At 40.6% G+C, this 19,963-nt stretch overlaps 1 protein-coding gene across 4 annotated transcripts in view; it reads left to right on the top strand.

Annotated features, from left to right (window-relative positions):
- Positions 1 to 19,963, top strand: part of nrg1 (neuregulin 1) — a 210,896-nt gene that overhangs the window by 170,858 nt on the left and 20,075 nt on the right. For 2 of the 4 annotated variants that reach the window (XM_033022003.1, XM_033021979.1), the window contains 3 exons: positions 2,243 to 2,301; positions 10,771 to 10,794; positions 17,109 to 17,211. In XM_033022003.1, coding sequence (XP_032877894.1) covers positions 2,243 to 2,301; positions 10,771 to 10,794; positions 17,109 to 17,211 — 186 coding nt within the window. Of the gene's footprint in view, positions 1 to 1,341; positions 1,410 to 2,242; positions 2,302 to 10,770; positions 10,795 to 17,108; positions 17,212 to 19,963 lie in introns of all 4 variants that reach the window. The other 2 variants (XM_033021997.1, XM_033021987.1) reach the window with 2 other exon arrangements.

Genomic DNA, 19,963 nt, shown 5'->3' with positions numbered 1-19,963 from the left:
ACACCCTCCGATACAGATAGAGTACTGGGAAGTTGCAGTCCTATCATTGCATTAAGCAGAGGAAACATAAAACAAAAATATTTTAAAATCTAATCACATAAGGTTACCAGTGGTGCAGTGAAATGGGTATTTCAGTCACGCTAACACATGTTATAATGAAGTTGGAACACTATAAATACACAAGTCCATCGCCAAGAAATATTGTGCTTCGAGAATGATTCCTTCTGGATCAGTAGGACAATTTTCCAGATTCAGTCAGCTGCAGTCAGTTTTGCTTTCAAAAGTAATTTTATTCCAAAGATAAAAAGACAGAAATGATCTCGATGAGTTCTGTGCTTTTTGAAAGAGGCTTAGCAGTAAATTGTGGGGCTGAAAGCGTGGAGGGAGAAAAACACACTTGGAAGGAACCCAATTTTCCCGACACATCACATTTACCAGAAAACAAATTGTGTTCACTGGCCAGGATTACTGTCGATGCGAAAATTGCACCTTGTGAGCCTTTACCTATTTAATCATCTTGCTGATTGGCAGAGTTAGATATTAATGTTCCCCGCGTTACTTACATTCAATATTCCTCAATATTTAAAATTTGTAATGACAGCTCACTGATGCTAGGCTTTCCTGCCATTAAGAGTCTGGACCTAGCTACGCTGTTGGCTTCTTTTTGTTTTATGGGATGTTTTGATATGGTCGATTGGTAGCAGATGCCATTTTGATTTAACAGCTTGCAAGACGCATCCAAGCAAATATTTATTAAGTAACAAATTGGCTGTAAAGTTTGTGGTGACAGATAGAACTTGAACCACTGGTTCCTTGGGTATAAATAATAGCTGGGGCATTATGGAATGGCCTTTCATTAACTTTCCCAAGTACACTCTGCAATTCTTTGCCATAAAAATTTTAATTGATTTCAGAATGTTAGAGCAGTGACTGCTGAATTATAGATAAAACTTAAAACAATAAATCAGGCCATCTGCATTCTACACACTTTTATTCAATCTGGGCCATTTATGTCCATAAGCTTTTGTGAAGGATTGGAAATTGAACGTTCCTGATAAACTATGAAGTTCTAACTGAGTTTGTAAACAGCGTTGACACCCGAATGGCGATGTTATTGTGCTCACTGTTGAAAATGAACTTCATGAAAACTGCCGTTATTGTCAAAGTAGATAATATAATTAACCATTGGATTCTGGCTGCCAAACTGACTGATTTCACCAAGAAACTCTCCCTGATGTTGGTTTGTCTGTTAATGCCACTGGTTGTGTTCTTTTTAACCGTGCGCATAAAGCTGCCAAGTGGACTTGTTCTGTTTGTTTATGTCCCATTTCTACCCTCCAGGTGCGAAAGTGGATTCACTGGAGAGAGATGTGCAGAGACTTTACCCATGAGGGTCTTTATACCTGAACGTATGTGAAGATATAATCATGTCTGGGTCTTTCTTCTCTCCCTTACAGCTCAAAAAAAAAAAATCCTTGGTGTTGTCACTGATCTAAAAGAAAGATATGTTACAAAATATGGCATTTTATAATTTGGATGACTTCTGAAAATGTAACCAAGCACAACACAACCTGTACTGTCTGCTCTCTACATGATGTTTTATGCACAGTGCCTTTTACTTTGAGAAGCAGTGCAGTAGAGATTCATGTGCTTGGCAATCCCTGGGTTGAATTTACAGCCATTGAGATCCTCACCTCACCCCCGCTGCCACCATTTTTTAATGATTTAAGAAAGGCATCGAACAATTCACAGAATGGTGGACTTTCTTTGGTAAGGAAGTAAAAGTTGAACGATATATCCTGAATTCACAAGAGATCACTATGAAACATATCCAAATGAAACTAAAACTGAGAATTATTTCTAAATTGTCCAAACTACAACTCCAGCATTTGGAAGTATTAATCAGATGCAGAAATCTTCAGAACCAATGAACCTTTTTACAGTTTAATATTCACCAGTGTAAAACTAATTGGCCCTCTTGTTTAACTTTGATTTGGTTCTGATATACATTTCCAAGAACAGTTGAGAAATGGATTTTCATGGCTTGTAAATGCACCCGTGGAATAAAATAAGTTTTTTGATGTTTTGTAGTAACGATTATTGAATTTACTGGGGATGATAATTTTAGATCAAACAATGACCACACCAAGGTGATGAGGCCTTGTGCCATTAATGGCTCTATCCTGATAATTACTTATCTATTCTTTCCTCTCTTTTTCTCTTATTTTGTTTGTCTCGTCAGGTGTCCAAATGAGTTTACTGGTGATCGCTGTCAAAACTACGTAATGGCCAGTTTCTACAGTACGTCCACTTCTGTCTTTCCCTGTTTTGAAGCATGCTTAGTCACACTGTTGATTCTTGCTATTGGTGTTGCCGCTAATGCTGTTATTGTCATGGTGTTGCTGTTGCTGTTGTTGTTGCTGTTGCTGCTGCTACTGCTGCTGCTGCTGCTGCTATTTCCCCTTAATCACAAATTTTCATCTTCACTCTGATGGTTTCCCTTCCACGGGGAGAGAGGAAAAGGCGCAGGCTGAAGGATTCGAATGTTTGTGACTCCTTCATGAAGAAGAGTTCTATCAGATTTTCCTGACCTCTTATTTGGAGAGAAGGGATTGGGAAGGTGGTGGAGTAGGGGAGTGTAGTGTAAGGAGAGGTTTACTAAATACTCATGGGCTCATATCAAAGGGTAAAGGACCATAGCAACAGATGATATGTGGGGAATTGAACACCACAGTAAAGACAGAGACAGAAATGGCTGTGGATACAATGGGTGTTAAGAAGTGATGGCATGCTAAATGACAATGTCTTTCTCTGTACCATCGGCACAGCAGCTTAGCTACGGATTTGTGACTCCCCATTTAAAACACACAATGATGACTGATAGACGAGTGAAAGAACATTTTCTATGACATTATAAATTAACTCAGGACCTCTTGTTCAGAGCCAGCTCAATCAATACAAGCCAAACATGCGTTTGAGTAAAATATAGTTTCTACCCAGCTGAGGAACGGCAGGGATCAAAGAGAGGAATGTGGCATTGGCGGCAGTGTGCTTTGTCACCATGGCTTTCTGTAAAGGGCTGGAGTCTGACACAGGCAAGCTACAATGAAGAGATGAAACAAGGGGTTTGGAAGAGAAGGCAAGGATGGGATTCCTTCAACTTAATTGTTAGAACTTCAAATCATTATAGTTAGTCAGACAAAAGTTAGTCAGGATATGACTTTAATATGGGAGAGTGATGGAAATGGCAAGGGTAGGGTTAACTCTTTAGCTACATTTGATGGTAAACACGTGTAAACAACCAGTCCCATGAAGTGATAAACAACACTGATACATGGTTAATTATTAGCCATCACCAGGAAATGGCCATAAAAGTTCTCAGGTTTTTGCTCAAGCCCAGCTGATTTGCTTGCCTCCCTCAGGCATGGAGCCTGGTATCAGTGTGGACTCGGTGGGCCGACGGGTCTGTTTCCATGCTGTATCTTTCAATCAATTAATCAAACTAAAATTTGAATTGGGTGGGTCGCCTTTAGAGGAAATGTTGGGCAGACTAGACTTGTATCGGCTGGAGTTTAGAAGAGAAGGGGTGACTTTGAATGCAGAAGCAGGAATAGACCCACGAGTCGTCGGTAAGATCATGGTTGATGTGATAATGTCCTCAAGTCTGGATTCCATTCCATCTGTAACAACCTTTCACCCCCATGTTTATCGAGAATCTACACATTGTCAGCCTTAAAAATATTTGCACTTGGTAGCTCCATGGTCACCATTGCTGAGGCAACTTCTGATTTATTCAATTAACCAAGATTTTGTGTCCCATTTGCAAGTTGTGATTTGAACTGATGTTTCTACATCAGATGTCATTAGTCCAGACCTCCAAGTTATTATGCAGTCATATATAACCACTACACCAACACAACACTAGTGATTATTGTGGCAAGGTGTGGTCCTTTAAGGAGATGATATCTGTGGAGCTCATGGTAGTGTGACCCAAAACTGGCCATGGCTGACTCTTGGGTATCCTGTGAAAAAGGCTATCAGTCTGTTCATTCAAGGAGAATTTAGGCTGAGCATTAAATCCTGACCTTGCCCCTGGTGCCCACATACTGCAATTGAAAGAAAAACTCATGGCTGAGGAGCAAAACTGTAGTGTGAATTGGCTGCCTGATAAAGGAAAAATGGGTAGACACCTCCCGAGGTCACCTATTTCATGTCACTGCTGAGAAAATGTACTATTGCAACGTTGGAGAAACATTTAGACAGTTACATGGATAAGATTGCATTGGAGGGATGTGGGCCAGATGCAGGCAGGTTGGACTACTGTTGGGTCGGTATGGGCAAGTTGGGCCAAAGGGCCTGTTTTGACACTCTATAACTCTATGACTCTAAGAAAAGTACAGAAAGAATCCAGAAAAATCAGAACAATTTAGCAGTCAATGTATTTTATGTTGTTGGGAGTTCGTATGGAAGTAGAGTTTTAGAGAGTCATAGAGTTGGGCAGCATAGAAACAAGCCCTTTGTCCTAACTCATCTATGCCAACCAAGATGCCTTCCCGAGCTCATTCCATTTACCTGTCTGCAGTCCATATCTTTCTAAACATTTTCTATCCATGAATCTGTCCAAATATGTCTTAACCATTGTCATTTAGTTTAGAGATACAGCATGGAAACACCATTCTGCCCACCACCAGCAATCACCTGTAAACTAGTTATATGTTATCCCAGTTTTGCATCCTACATGCAAGGGGAAATTTACAGATGCCAATTAACCTACATACCTTTGGAGAGTGGGAGGAAACCAGCGCACCCGAAAAAAAAACGGTCACAGGGAGAAGGTAGAAACTCCTTACTGACAGCACCCATGGTCAGGATTGAACCAAGGTCTCTGATGCTGTAAGGCAGCAACTCAGCCGCTGAGCCGCCCTGTAATTGTTCCTGACTTTACCACTTCCTCTGATCATATGCCCCTCACCATCTGTGTGAAAAACCTGCCCTTTGAATCGTTTCCTTGTCACCTTGGGAATCCAGACATCAAAGGGACTTGCCAGTCTTGGCTCAGAAATGTCCTACTGGGGGTGTATGTGAAGATTGTCACCAAGAGAGGCTGGGACTTGTACACTGACTGACTATAGCTTCAGCATACACCGTTCACTTTAAACACAGTTGCATCCAGGTTTCCCAATGGAGAAATCTAACTCTTTTTGGATTAATAAGGCACAGATCTACAGCACTGTTCTAACAGTAGCAGACTTGGCTGCTTATTTAAGAACTGGAAAAAACAAGCAAGGCAGGAGAATAGGCAGTGTTTTGGCAGTTTAAAGAAAAACAGGCTGCCTTATGGCATTATTTATTGCGACGATACTGTATTGTTTAGATTAGCAGAATGAACAGATTGTGGAGTAATGGGCAGAGGATCCCTTATCAGGACGTAAATGGATCCCACTGATCCAGACTGATGACTCCTTGTCTGAATTGAACTTGCCACCTGGGATTGGAAAAGAATGTCATTTATTTAAAGTGATTTTTATTTTGCCGATCAGCTATCTGAAATGCTGTGGAATCATTTAGCCTCCCAATGCTCATGCAGATTTGAACAATAGAGTCAGCCTGGTCCTGAGGAAGGAAACAGATAGTGAAGGAAAAGTTTCAGGGGGATAATGTCGGTGGGTTTGTCCTCACTGTGCAAATGCTACAGGAGAACAGAGGGCAGTAGGGAATGGTGCGGAGAAGGGGCAATAATGATTTAATGGTGCTTTTATTGCCACCCGTGCAAACGCACAGTGAAATTATTTTCTTATAAACAGTCCAGTAGAGTATTGCCATACCTAAGCACATCCCCGATTAGCAAAGTGTGCAGAGATAGTCTACTGATGCCACATGCAAGAGGCGCCATACCTTGTCACCATTTTTAAAGTCCAGTCTGCTCTCTAGTTATTATGGGCGGTGCCTGTTCCAGGCAAGCCCCAGGCTACTGTAGGGCCACCAGCCGTCACCTTCCTCTGACGTGTGGATTGACCAGCAAACCGACGTCTTCACCTCACCCGTCCACCTTTGTTCCCAGCAAGCCAAACAGAAATCAGAAGGGTTTCGGCCCGAAATGTTGCCTATTTCCTTCACTCCATAGATGCTGCTGCACCCACTGAGTTTCTCCAGCATTTTTGTGTACCTTCGATTTTCCAGCATCTGCAGTTCCTTCTTAAACACAGAAATCAGTAACCCATTGGCAGTGGGAGGAGAGAATATAAGAACAGAATTGAGAGAAGAGGGGAAGAGATAGAGAGTGAATGTGGAAACGAGGTGTCGAGGGTTAGAGAATATGAGAAATAAAGCAGGGTAAAGAAACAATTTTTAGAAACCAAACTATATCCATCTGATCAGAACATGAAGTGAGTTAGCTCTGAAGAATTCACTCCAGACATAACCTTTAATCCTTCTTAGAAGGTCAGATGCCTTCATCCTTATGAGAATCATTTGGGAAGGTCATTTCAGCCTAACTCCCAACTGTTTAACATCCTCCACTATCTCTTAAGCTAGTTTATAATTTGATGGATAAGGAGATAAAGGCTTGGGCACGCTAGAGGCAGGAAACATGTTCCCGATGTTGGGGGAGTTCAGAACCAGGGGCCACAGTTTAAGAATAAGGAGTAAGCCATTTAGAACGGAGATGAGGAAACACTTTTTCTCACAGAGAGTGGTGAGTCTGTGGAATTCTCTGCCTCAGAGGGCGGTGGAGGCAGGTTCTCTGGATGCTTTCAAGAGAGCTCTAGATAGGGCTCTTAAAAATAGCGGAGTCAGGGGATATGGGGAGAAGGCAGGAACGGGGGTACTGATTGGGGATGATCAGCCATGATCACATTGAATGGCGGTGCTGGCTCGAAGGGCCGAATGGCCTACTCCTGCACCTATTGTCTATTGTTTAGGTTTATTATTGTCACATGTACCAAGGTGCAGTGAAAAGCTTTGTTTTGCATGCTATCCAAACAGATCTGATTAGATGTTCCATGCAGAGATGCAATCAATTCAAATACAGTTCTCAGCATTGTAGCACATCAGTTCCTTAGACAAAGTCCAATGCGCTGATTGGGGCAGAAGTGAATCGAACAGTACCCTCGCTTATGAAAAACTGATAACGGAGGGGAAGAAGCTATTCCTGAGTCTGGTGGTGTGTGCTTTCAACCTTCTGTGCCTTCTACCAGATGGGAACAGGGAGAAGAAGGAATGACCAGGGTAGGACAAGTCTTTGATTATGTTGACTGCTTTTCCAAGGCAGTGTGAAGTGTAGATGGAGTCAATGATGAGAGGTCTGTGTCAGAGACAGAGAGGTTTCTAAGATTAATGCCAAATTATTCCATCAAAGTGAACCCAAATTGCTGGGCAACAAAAAGGTCCTTAGTTCTCTCTTATACCCTTGAGTTGTCAAGGGTGTCAACTATTTTTGGTTTGCTCAAGAGATGTAGGCATTATTGGTGAGGCTGGAATTTATTGTGTATTGTTAGTTGTCCTGAGAGGGTGAAGGCACGCATCCGCCTGAAACCCTCCGCCAGTCTCTGTGGAGATTGCGCCCATACGTATGATGGGTCGGGAGTCCCCGTGTTAAAAATGCGAAGTAGAGCAGACCGACTGGTATCTGAATAATGTCTGAGGAAGCATTAAAGGATGCAGATAGTGCCACTGAGGAAACAACTGCTCAGACATGTCTCCTTCTGATAGCACCAAACTGCAGCTCCAACCTTCCTGTCGCGCTCATGGACAAAATACTATGTTGCTCTGACACAACCTTAGGCAGCATCCATTCCACAGAGTGCACGAAGAATGTGTTATTTAAAAAAACAAAGGGAAGAGGATATGATAACAGCCCACGAGTATCAGCCAAATGCTACTGATAAATCCTGAATTGCACATTCCAGAGCTCAGATTCTGTATTTATTTATTTTACTAAACAAATCTTTTTTAACAGATAAAGTCGAGGGCCATTTGTTTTAGATAGACATTAGCGGGAATTGATTCAGAGCTATAGATGACCATCAAATGCGCTGTTAGATAACGTTGAAGTTTGTTCATTAGCACTTCATTCCTTAAATGCCTAACTTGTTGTTATTCAAAATTATGACGTCTGCACCAATATTAGGAAGTGCTTATGCCAACCTCGCACATTGTAATGACGCCCTCCCAACACTGGAGGCAGTGGAACACCTCCCCCAATGGGAGATTGTCATTACAAGGTTCAAAACCTGCTGAAAATCCAAAATACAAATCCAATACTCAACAGATTAGGCAGAATCGATAGGAAGAGAAACAGACTTAACATTTCAGGTTGAGCACCTTTCAAAAGGCAGCAAATACTGGGCAGCAGTAGGGCTGCAGTCTTGTAGTGCCAGAGACACGGGCTTAATCCTGACTACGTCTGCTGTCTATACAAAGTTTGTATGTTTTCCCTGTGACCGCGTGGGTTTTCTCCAGATTCTCCGATTTCCTCTCACACTCTAAAGACGTACACATTTGTAGGTTGATTGGCTTCAGTAAAAATGTAAATTGTCCCTGGTGTGTAGGATAGTGCTTGTGTATGGGGTGATCCCTGGGCGGCGCGGACTCGGTGGGTCGAAAGGCCTGTTTCCGCACTGTACTTTTAAAACTAAAACAAAACATAATCAACCTGAAAGTTTAACCGTTACTCTCACCATAGATGCTGGTTGGACTGCTCAGTATTTGCTGCATTTTCTCTTTGCTTGTCATTATGAGGGAAAGAGATTAGATGAACATTTCCCACTGTAAATGTGGATGTCACAATTTTGAAAGTAAAATGAAAATAAGGACAGAGTTATTGTAACCTTTCCAACTGTTGCCCTACATACAGCTCCCTTTTAGCTGAAGGCTCAAATGGACTGAATTTCAATACTGGCTCCACTACCCCAACCATTTGCTTGGTTATTAACATTAATGATGATTGCAGTGCAAGATCACGCAAAGAGGTCTTTGGTTTCTACTGCTAATGGCTCTGAAATCTGTTCCCCGGTTAACTGAATATCCAAATAGTCAGGAATACTCCGCTGGTCAAACTCATGTCCGAGACAGAGAATTAAATACTTGTTTGTTTTTAACTTCCAAAGAAAACTGAACCCAAACTGTTTGCTCTCAAATACTAGGCATCATTACTCCTATGTCATGCTCCTCCCTCTGATAGAAAGCCAACCTCACAGTTTATAGAGTTGAAAATATTTTAAGTGGTAGCCTGACAGTAACCAGACAACTTTTAATAGCTAGAGTCAGATCTTTAAAGTAACTGTCTATATCCTTTAAGTTAGTTGAATGATGGAGCTTGGTGGGGTGCAATGGGAGGTTTAGATGCCCATGGGATTGTGAAGCATGTTGAATCTATGTTCCAGTTTTGTGAGCATGCATCGTTAATATTGTGGCTCTTGTTCCCAATGTTTTGTAAAATTGCTATATGTTTTCCTCATTTTCTCTCTTAATGATTGTAATTCCACCTAATATTGTATATGTGTAAATCGGCATTATGATTGGAGCAGCATGCACACTTGAGCATGTTTGCTATTTTAACTCTTGCTTTTTTTCTCTCTTCCAACAAAACTAATGTTTGTATTTAGCAGTGCTCATGCAAAACGTTCTTCAGTTTCCTCAGGGCCCCGCTGAGGAAACTGAAGTTAAATCTATCAAATTTATCGCTGGCAGTAGAAATTAGATGAACATTACAAATTCACTATTTGATTTGTGAAATTGGGCCAGCGTGTTATTTGCTTTTAAAGGAAATTACTTCCAAATTTTTACATTTAAAATAATTGTGGACTAACGCAATGTTGACTTACACAATGCCTTTTTGAAGTGATGTGAAGTTAAATAGTCGGAAATGATTTAAGTTAAATAGTATTTCAAATGAGCTCCACATTAGCTAATGGTATAACCATAGAAAGAAAGACACTAAGTAAGGAAATAAGTAAAATTAGGAAATTTAAATATGATTAATGGGATAACCTTATTGCAGCTACATTAAGATGTCAGATAATTGAAATAAGTATTTTGTCATATGTGAAGATATTCAACTTACACAAATACTTGGAAATTATAGGATAGATTTGACTTGAGACAATCTCCATCTTTCAAACTGGGACAGAATGTCCCCTTTGGTTTAAAGCAATAGCATTTGACGTATCTCCGGTAGTGAAATGTCATGTTGCCCCCAACTTTATGCACAGGGTCACAATTCTCATTCATTTAAAATGTCCCTGTTATTGAGAACTAGGGCATAAATTATATATTTTTGAAAATAAATGTTCACTGTGAACAAAGTCAGACTGGCCAATTATGTTGTCCAAACTTATACATCACCAAAGCATTGCTTTACCTCACAAAATGACAATTAAGTCTTAATAAAAGATTGATTTCCATCTGAATACACCAATCAATGTTCTTGCAATATTACCAACATGTCTCTTTTTGTTTTGCTTGAGTAATTGAATTATTCAATTCAATTATTCCATTCAATTAATTCCATTCAATTCAATGCAAACCAACTATTTTATAGGTGTGTTATTTATTGTTGAGAAGAGTATGCATTTTGCAGAGCACTAAAGCAGCTTATGTCAGCACTGTTTTCTCTGGAATGTGACCTCTCGTCATTGTCTCTGGTGTGCAAACACAGGCTAACCATGTTATTTGTGTGATTTTTTTCCCGCCTAGTATGTTGAACTGCTCTTCTCTGAAACTGTTTCTCCCTTGTTCTTTCCTTTTTTTTTCAACTTTCTGCATTGGCAGAGCATCTTGGAATTGAATTTATGGGTATGGACATATCATTGCTTTTAATCTGCAGACTAGAACATGCCACGTATTTTCCTCCCTCCGATCCCTAACCCAGTCTCTCTTCCCTTTCCCACCCCACCCACCGTGCTCCTGTTACTTTTGGAAGGGATGATCCAGCCATAACTGCCAGCCTGCCATGGTCCCACACTTTTTGTGGCTAGCACGTAGATAATGTGTGACAAGGAATCTGACCGCGTGTCTCAGTCAAGCTGCATGCTGAGATGTGGATGTGTCATCAGTAGTAGGGCCTTGCTATCCATTTCAAGGCTGATCCACCATCCACATAATTCCATTGCTCCATCTGAGTTTGGTTTCCATCATCTATTTAGTGTCATGACTTTTTTAACTTTTTGTTTTAAGAAGGATCTAATCAAACTAAATCACTGCATAATAACATAAAAAAAGAAACATCTGCTATTAAAATAGTTCACCGTCTAATAAGTGTACACAATTGGTAGCATGCTAACACAGGACAAATGATCTAATACAAAACACAAAGTGCTGGAGGATCTCAGAGGGTCGGGTGGCATCAGTGGAGGAAAATGGGCAGATGACGTCTCAGGTCAGGCACCCAAGATGCTCCATCTAAACTAATCCCACCTGCCCGCATTCAGCCCATATCCCTCTAAACCTTTCCTATTCATTTACCTGTCCAAATGTCTTTCAAATGTTTAAAGTCATTTAAAATGTATATTATATTCGAAATATGAAACTCGGTCCTCATTCTAACACAGTTTCACAATACCAGTTCTCAATGGAGTCATAGAAACATAGAAACATAGAAAATAGGTGCAGGAGTAGGCCATTCGGCCCTTCGAGCCTGCACTGCCATTCAATATGATCATGGCTGATCATCCAACTCAGTATCCCATCCCTGCCTTTTCTCCATACCCCCTGATCCCTTTAGCCACAAGGACCACATCTAATTCCCTCTTAAATATAGCCAATGAACTGGCCTCAACTACCTTCTGTGGCAGTCAAACAAGACGTCCACACTTGTCAGATAAAAAGTTGATTGCAAATTCCCTTTTCCCACTTAGGGTGAAGGCTTCCTGTATCTTGTTAATGCTTTACAGTCTAGCCAGGATTTCTAAACTCTTAGTGGGGAAAAAAAATGAATAAACAAACTAAAAGCCTCAAGATTGAAACTTATGACCTGACAGTGAGAGGAGAATGTTCCAAACAATAATGTAAATTGAAATTGCTTCCATTTACAGGAGGCAATTAGTATTTTTGCCAAAAGGAAATGATATTTGTGGCTGAATTCTTTGAAAATTGAAAAGCATCTTTACTAGCAAAATGCTTGAGATAGAGGGTGTTGTGTTCGACTATCTCTCTATTGTTGGCAGATGACTGCTGCTCTGGAGAATATAAAAGAGCTCTCCTCGACCCCCCCCCCCCCCCCCCCCCCCCCCTCCTCCTCCTCCTTTTCCCATCCCACTTGCCCTGTTTAATTTAACAATAATTTAAGAGTTTATTGCCTGCTCAAGCTAATGGCCACTTATTTGGGCCAATTTTAAATTACTTTAAAAATAAAACCATCTTGCAATTAAACATTCTTTTGCCATTGATCACTGTATAGACCCAGATCTTAATGTCCTGTGAATTAATTACCCTCGTCAGGGTATGGATAGGGATAGCCCTTGCATATAATGGCAATCTTCCTCTGTATTCTATTTGACTGTCAGGGGAGGAACACTGTGTTCTCAGCTGAGCCGGCCTTGAACGTCAGTAGTTGATTACTGTAGATGTACAGGGCAAGGCCATCAACACATATCCTTCCAACAACTCCCAAACATCTGCAGCCACAGACAATGGAGAATGAACGATACTTCCCTCTATGTCTGGAACTCATCAGACCTCAGTAAATTGAACAAGATATTGTCTTTTATATTAAGAGATTTTAAACACAAATTTAGGCCCTCCAAGTCACAAAGAATAGGCAGAACTAAATCAATTCTCGTCGATAGGTTTGTGTGTTACTAGGACAGGTGGAAAATTGGCCTGGGATTGTTGGGAACTTAGCAAATTTTTCTGAAAACATTAGAATTTGAAAGGATGACACAAAATGCTAGAGTAACTCAGCGGATGTCTCTGGAGAAAATAGTCGATTGACTTTTCGGGTCGGAACCCTTCTTCAGACTGAAAAAGTGTCCTGACCCGAAACGTCATCTATCCATGTTCTCCAGAGACACTGCCTGACCTGCGGAGTTAAGGGCCTGTCCCACTTTCACGACCTAATTCACGACCTTTTTTACTCGTGGACATTTTTCATCAGGTTAGAAAAAACGCCCCGACCTACTGGATGCCACGAGTACCTACGACTAGCATCACGGCCTACCTACGACCTACCTACGACCTACCTACGACCTCGTGACGACCATGCTGCGAGTATGAGTCAAGGGCAAACTCGGCAAAGGTCGTGTAAGTGGGACAGGCCATTTACTCCAGCATTTTGTGTCTTTCCTTCGTATAAACCAGTGTCTGCAGTTCCTTGTTATTCAAGTATGAAAGGAAATGTTCACTCAAAGACATGGAATCGGCAGATATTCCGATTGCTTCTACCTGGGAGTTATAAGCGACGAGATTGGTAAAATTATAAAAATTAATAACATCATTAAGGAGGTAGTAGGAAAATGCACAGCACTTAGAACAGTGCTATATATATATATATATATATATAAATATATATTTTTTCCCACGTTTAAGTAACATGATCTGATATGTATATATATATATCAGATCATGTTACTTACACGTGAAAACATTTCATCAAAACCAATCTCTTATAATCCACAACCAGTCCCATGTCTGGTTGCTAGTAGAAGAAGTAGATAAATAAATTGTTAAAGTAAGCTGCCTAACCCATAGAAACACGGGAATAGGAGGGGAATACTTGGCCCCTGAGCTTCCCAACATTCAACTTCACTACCACCATTCAACGTCAAGCTTCGCTTCATCCATATGCCATTTCCACAAATCATCCCAAACCTCTAGTTATCAATAATCCATCAATCTTAAATTCCAAATTAATAATTGACCTGGTAATGTTTACCATTTGCAAGTGACCATTACAAATTCTATCATTCTCTGTATGTCGAAGTGTTTCCTGCCCTTACTCCAAAATGTAGACCATAACCTTAGTTATGATTCCCACTTCCTCAACTAACAGAAAGAGATTGTCTCTATTTAGTTCCTCCTAATATTAATCAACCTCAATCAAATCAGCCCTTAAACAAATGAGTGCCACTCGATGTAATCTCAGGTCACAGTTAGCATTCTGGTCCAGTCCAGGAAGCATTCTGGTAAATTTACACTAAACTCAACTGAATTCAAATGTAATCATTCTCATTTTTATCTTTGTTATATTTTCTATCATTTCAAAAGTAAGTCGTGATTAATTATAGTGCTGGTTCAGTCAGTCGGTGGTTATGTTTGTGGGACATCCCTTCGCACTTTACTTCAATCACTTTCTTTTCAAGGTATTTCTCTATTTTATTTTCCTCTCCCAAGCATGCAATGCGAGGCCCACAGTTGGCTTTCTAACCTGAAACTACTGTTTATGAATTAAAACCTCTACTATTCTGCAATCCTTTTCCTTTTCCTTTTAAAAAAAAAAAAATCGCTCGCTGCTTTGGCGAGTCTAGGATTCCTAGATTATTCCATTTGAATTGATGTTTGGTCTTGTATGGACTTGGTGTTGATCCATCTGTTGTGATTGTCCCATGTTGTTATTGTAAATAGTAGGATGGCCATTGGCCAGCTAGACAGGAAAGAGGCATAAAGCATGTTAATAATGTAAGCACACTCACGGCCAGCTGTCGAGATAATATTTTCCTTTGTATTCTTAAAAATCGGGCAGAATTTGAAGTTTTTGCACTGTGCTTGAACTCTCTAATTTTCTCCGCAGTTACACGATTTGGATTTTATTAATGGTTCTTTGATGATTCACAGGCCAATATCATGTATTTGACATTTTTTATTACATTAATATATATCTCTTGTCAAAACAAGTGATAAATACAGAATATTTTTGACACATCCCAGATTTTAATGTTATAAACTTAAGGAATTAAGTGGGGTCTTTTGTGCAAAGGGCACTTTTGTCTTGCATAAAAGCCCATAACGTGCTGTCATCAGTGTCCAATTTAACCCACAGTGTCCAAAGCTTGAGCATTGACCGGTGCATCTGATTTGATAAGAGTTAGCCTCCTAATTTCTCACAGCGTGGTATAGCTGTCACGTATGTTACTCTGTGGCTTTCAGGTCAAAACAGGGAAGATAGGAGCAGGAGCAGTCCATTTATTCCCGCTAGCCTGTTTTACTATTCAATACAATTGTGGCAGATCCTCTCACAATAGCATATTCCCACTCCCTCCCCATTGCCCACAATCCATCTTCCAAAATTATGCTGATCTCCTTCTTAAATGTACTTGGTCAGTTCATGGGTTCTAGGAGCAGAATTAGGCCACTCGCCCCATCAAGTCTACTCTACCATTCAATCATGGCTGATCTATCTTTCCCTCTCAATCCCATTCTCCTGCCTTCTCCTCATGACCCCTGACACCCGTGCTAATCAAGAATCTATCGATCTCCACCGTAAATATATCCATTGAATTGGCCTCCATAGCCGTCTATGGCAATAAATTCCACAGATTAACCACCCTTGACTAAAAGTGGTTAATTGCTTCTCGTTTCCTTTCTAAAGGTACGTCCTTTTATTCTGAGGCTATGGCCTCTGGTCCTAGAATCTCCCACTAGCGGAAACATCCTCTCCACATTCACTCTATCCAGGCCTTTCACTATTCGGTAAGTTTCAGTGAGGTACCCCCTCATCCTCCTAAACTCCAGCAAGTACAGGCCCAGTGCCTTCAAATGCTCATCTAATGTTAACCCACACATTCCTGGCCTCCACAGCCTTCTGCAATAGTGAATTCAACAGATTCACCACCCCCTGAATAAAGACATTTCTCCTCGTCTTTTTCCCCCTCAAACATCTTGCCCTGTAACCTGACACAGTGACCCCTACTTCTAGACCTTCCAGCAGCATCCCCACATGCAAACAGTCTTGCCCTGTCAGAGTTTTGTAAATTTTAATTAGACCTCCTCCAAATCTTCTAACCTCTAGTGAATGTCAAAACTTAGTGAACCAAATCTCTCCTCATGCAGCTGTCCAGCACATCCCAAGAATCAGTGCGGTGCAAGAAAAACTTACAATTTTTGTCTGATTTTCTAGAAAATGGTTCATTCTCGATTTAAAAAAAAAAAAGCATTGTAAAAAAAAAAATCCTTTATTTTGAACATATTGATGAAAATATCCCAAGCCCTGTCAGCTGGCCTCTGTTCTGAAATGTACCTTGAAGGTGCTTTACTCAGTGATATTTCTCTGCCAGTGACCTCGGCTCAAGTTAAAGGTTGGGTTGCACATGAACGCATCCCAATCAATAAGGTTGAAAATGATTTGCAACTTTCCTCTTGCCTGATCCATGGCTTCAAGGAGGAGTTGAGATGTGGAAATAAACATGCCCAGAATTAAATATTTTCAAGCACTTATGTATTCCTCAAAAACATAGCCTATTGAATAGACCGCAAATATCTCTTGCACATGACTATACTGCAGAAAATATCAATGAGTAAGCACCCAACAATATTTTGACTTTAGTGTTATGTAGAATTGAGAAGCGTTTTTGTTAAATGTACTGCAAGACTTTGAAAAGGCAATTTTTGGCTTATATAATATTTCCAGTTTCCTTTTTGTCCTTTGCTTATGTAGAAGAGTTGAATCAATTGAAAAAAATGTTATGGCTTAATTGGGAAAGCCAATATGGTGTCTGCAAGAAATGTATGGAGAAATATTTATCTGAATACATATATGGAAGCGCTCATTTTAAAGTATGGACCGATCTCAAAATAGCAATGGCATCTGATGATTTGCACTTGGTCACTGATGCCTACAGACATCCTTGCAGACACCACAGCTACAATTAAAAATCATGTTAGATACAGTTCTCTGTCAGTACCATGCTTCTGCTGAGGCAGAACTGAAGCGGGACATTACTGCAAAGAAACTTAAGATAAAAGACTAAAGTTTTGCATAAGCCAGGACTTGCCTTTCACCGAAAAAGAAGTACAGTATTTCCATTTTGAACCAAAAGCGCAAAGCGGGTGGAAAATGGAAACTGTATGTGCACTTTATCCTCATCAATAGAACAACGTGATTGCATTTACCTAACATTATGAGTCACGTGGCAAGTGTCAGATTGTGACATCCTGCTTTCTGCTTTTCTCTTCAGAGGCTGAGGAGCTGTACCAAAAGCGAGTACTGACGATCACAGGAATCTGTATTGCTGTCCTGGTGGTCGGCATCATGTGTGTGGTGGCGTACTGCAAAACAAAGTAATTCACAGCTTCATTTGTTATGAAAAAGCCCAATCAATGGGCTTTATTTTATTGTCTTTTATTTCCATTACCCAGACATATTCGCTTTGTGTTTGAAAGTCAGCTTTCTTTGAAAGGAAAATCACCCTTTTGCACAAAGCAATATTTAAGAAATGTAAAGCAGTTGGAATCTGCAACAGGTTGGCACAGCTGGTAGAGATGTTGCCTAATAAGCGCCAGAGACCCAGGTTCGATCCTAACAATGGGTATTGTATGTACTGAGTTTGTATGTTCATGGGTTTTTTTCCAGGTTTCCTCCAACATTCCAAAGAGGTGCAGGTCTGTAGGTTAATTGGCTTCTGTAAATTTCCAATAGCGTGTAGGAAGCCGAAATGAAATAACATTGAACTAGTCTACGGGTGATCATTGATTGGCATGGACTCAGTGGACCGAAGGGCCTGTTTCCACGCTGTATCTCTACTACTCTCTGTTTCCACGCTGCTAAACAGGACTATTTAGCAGCCATTTATTATGGGCCCTCTTTGATAAACTCGAGGAATGAAATATAAGGCATAATTGAAAATGGGAGTGTAAATAATGGCGTTGGTTTGTACAAAGAGCCAAGTATGAACACATCACAACTGATGCATGAAGATTTCGTTTTGCTGCTGAAAAGGATCTGAATGAAATGTCTTCAGGATGTCTCAACACAGTTTTTCCTGGGCAGATGGCCAGAGTTCAGAACTGCCCATAATCTTGCATAAATCATTTCTGAAAAGATGTAAAGATGGACCGTGGGGCAAATGCTGAAAGAAAAATGAATACTGCTGGACTTTATTGAGTTTGGGTTTGTTGTGAAAGTTGAGGGAGTTCTCCATTGAAGTTAAATTCTTCTGTGATCTGCTGTTAGACATTGTGTAAATATGCTTTGCAACCCAACTTTGACAACCTTCATCCAGAAGGCCGTACAGCTAAACAACTTAAGGGGGAAGACATTTGGCTTTGATTGCTGGTGTTAAACAAAGACAATCACATCAGTGGTCACTAGTATTCTGACCCTACAATAAATACCATTAACTATTAAACCCTGACGTATAGTGTGCACCAATAGACCAGCATAGGTAAAATTCATCCTATTTTTGTTTGTTTTAAAGGAAAACAGTAAAACTATAGTTCAATGACTTTAGACTTAACTTTAGACTTTAGAGATACAGTGTGGAAACGAGCTGTTCAGCCCATTGAGTTGACACCGACCAGTGATCACCCCATACACTAGCACCATCCTACACACGAGCGACAATTTACAATTTACAGATGCCAATTAACCTACAAACCTGAACGTCTTTCGAGTGGGGGTGGAAAACAGGGCATTGGTAGTAAATCTACATGGTCACAGGGAGAATGTACAAATCCCAAGCAGACAGCACCCATAGTCAGAATCGAACCCAGGTCTCTGGCCCTGTAAGGCAGCAACTCTGCCACTGTGCTGCCTGCTTTCAGTTTAGGAGGCAAACGCTTTTATAAAAAAAAGGATTCCCAGAAGTTTGGGAGTTGGGATTATTTTCAATACATCTGGCTCTTTCCTCACCCACTATGTCCCCCAATCCCCAAAAGTGCTCTGTAGAGGTAATGGGAATATAATTGAGCATTGGCATGGTCTCAAAATGGGATCACCCATCTGCTGAAAACCAATCAAAGAAAATCAGACGTTTAATAACTATTAGACAAAGTGCTGGAGTACTGCAGTGATGAAATGCCACCAGTCCATGTTGTTCAGAAATACCGCCTGACCCGTTGAATTACTCCAGCACTTTGTGTCTTTTACAAAAAAAACAGCATCTGCAGTTCCTTATTTCAATTCATAATAATTCATTCTTGCTATCTGGTTCATCTGGCACCACTACCCTAAAGAGTTTGACCAGCAATGTGTCATTCAGAATAAGAAGAATACTCGAAATGTACTCTGTTTACAATTAATTAAAATTAATTCTTAAAAGTAGTGATGGTCTCCTTAATACTTTGTCCTAACCCAGCTGAGTGCATTCCCAATCTCAGCTGCATCACCTTGAAGTCGAGACCATATAATATCCCTGAGGAAAGGAATAAAGGTTAGAGGTTCCCTTGATATCCATCTCACCAGATTTCTACAGGTGTTGCCCACCCATTTTCTTAGCTGTCTTGTGTGTGGTCCAGTTTAGTTCAGAGATCAGCACAGAAACAGGCCCTTCGGCCCACTGAGTCCACTCTGACCAACGATGATCACCCCTGCACTAGTTCAATTTTATCCCAGTTTCAAATCCTACACACTAGGGGTAATTTACAGAAGACAATTCACCTGCAAGCCTGCACGTCTTTGGGATGTGGGAGGAAACCGGAGAAAACCCACACGATCACTGAGAGAACGTGCTGACTCCATACAAACAACACCTGTAGTCAGGATCTAACCCAGGTCTCTGGCACTGTAAGGCAGCAACTCTACCATTGCTCCACTGTGCCGCCCTATCTATCGAGTGATAGAAGAATAAACTTTGAGTACACTCTGTCCATAAAATCGGGATCAATTTTCAACTTTTACTATGCTTTATTTACTGCTAACAGTTATGCATTATGTGAAATGATCTGCGTAGAGAGGGAAAGGATTTGGCCAACTGGGTAGATTTACTCATAGGCTGAGTCAGATGATGAGAGAACCAAAGCCACAGGACATATAGATAAAGTCCCAGAAAGTTATCGCTGTTCTGTAGCACTACACATGTGTAACAGCTGACAT

Source organism: Amblyraja radiata, chromosome 1 (assembly GCF_010909765.2).
Source record: "Amblyraja radiata isolate CabotCenter1 chromosome 1, sAmbRad1.1.pri, whole genome shotgun sequence".
NCBI lineage: Eukaryota > Metazoa > Chordata > Chondrichthyes > Rajiformes > Rajidae > Amblyraja > Amblyraja radiata.
The sequence above is the reverse complement of the archived record's forward strand: the minus strand, read 5'-3'. Positions and strand labels throughout refer to the sequence as shown.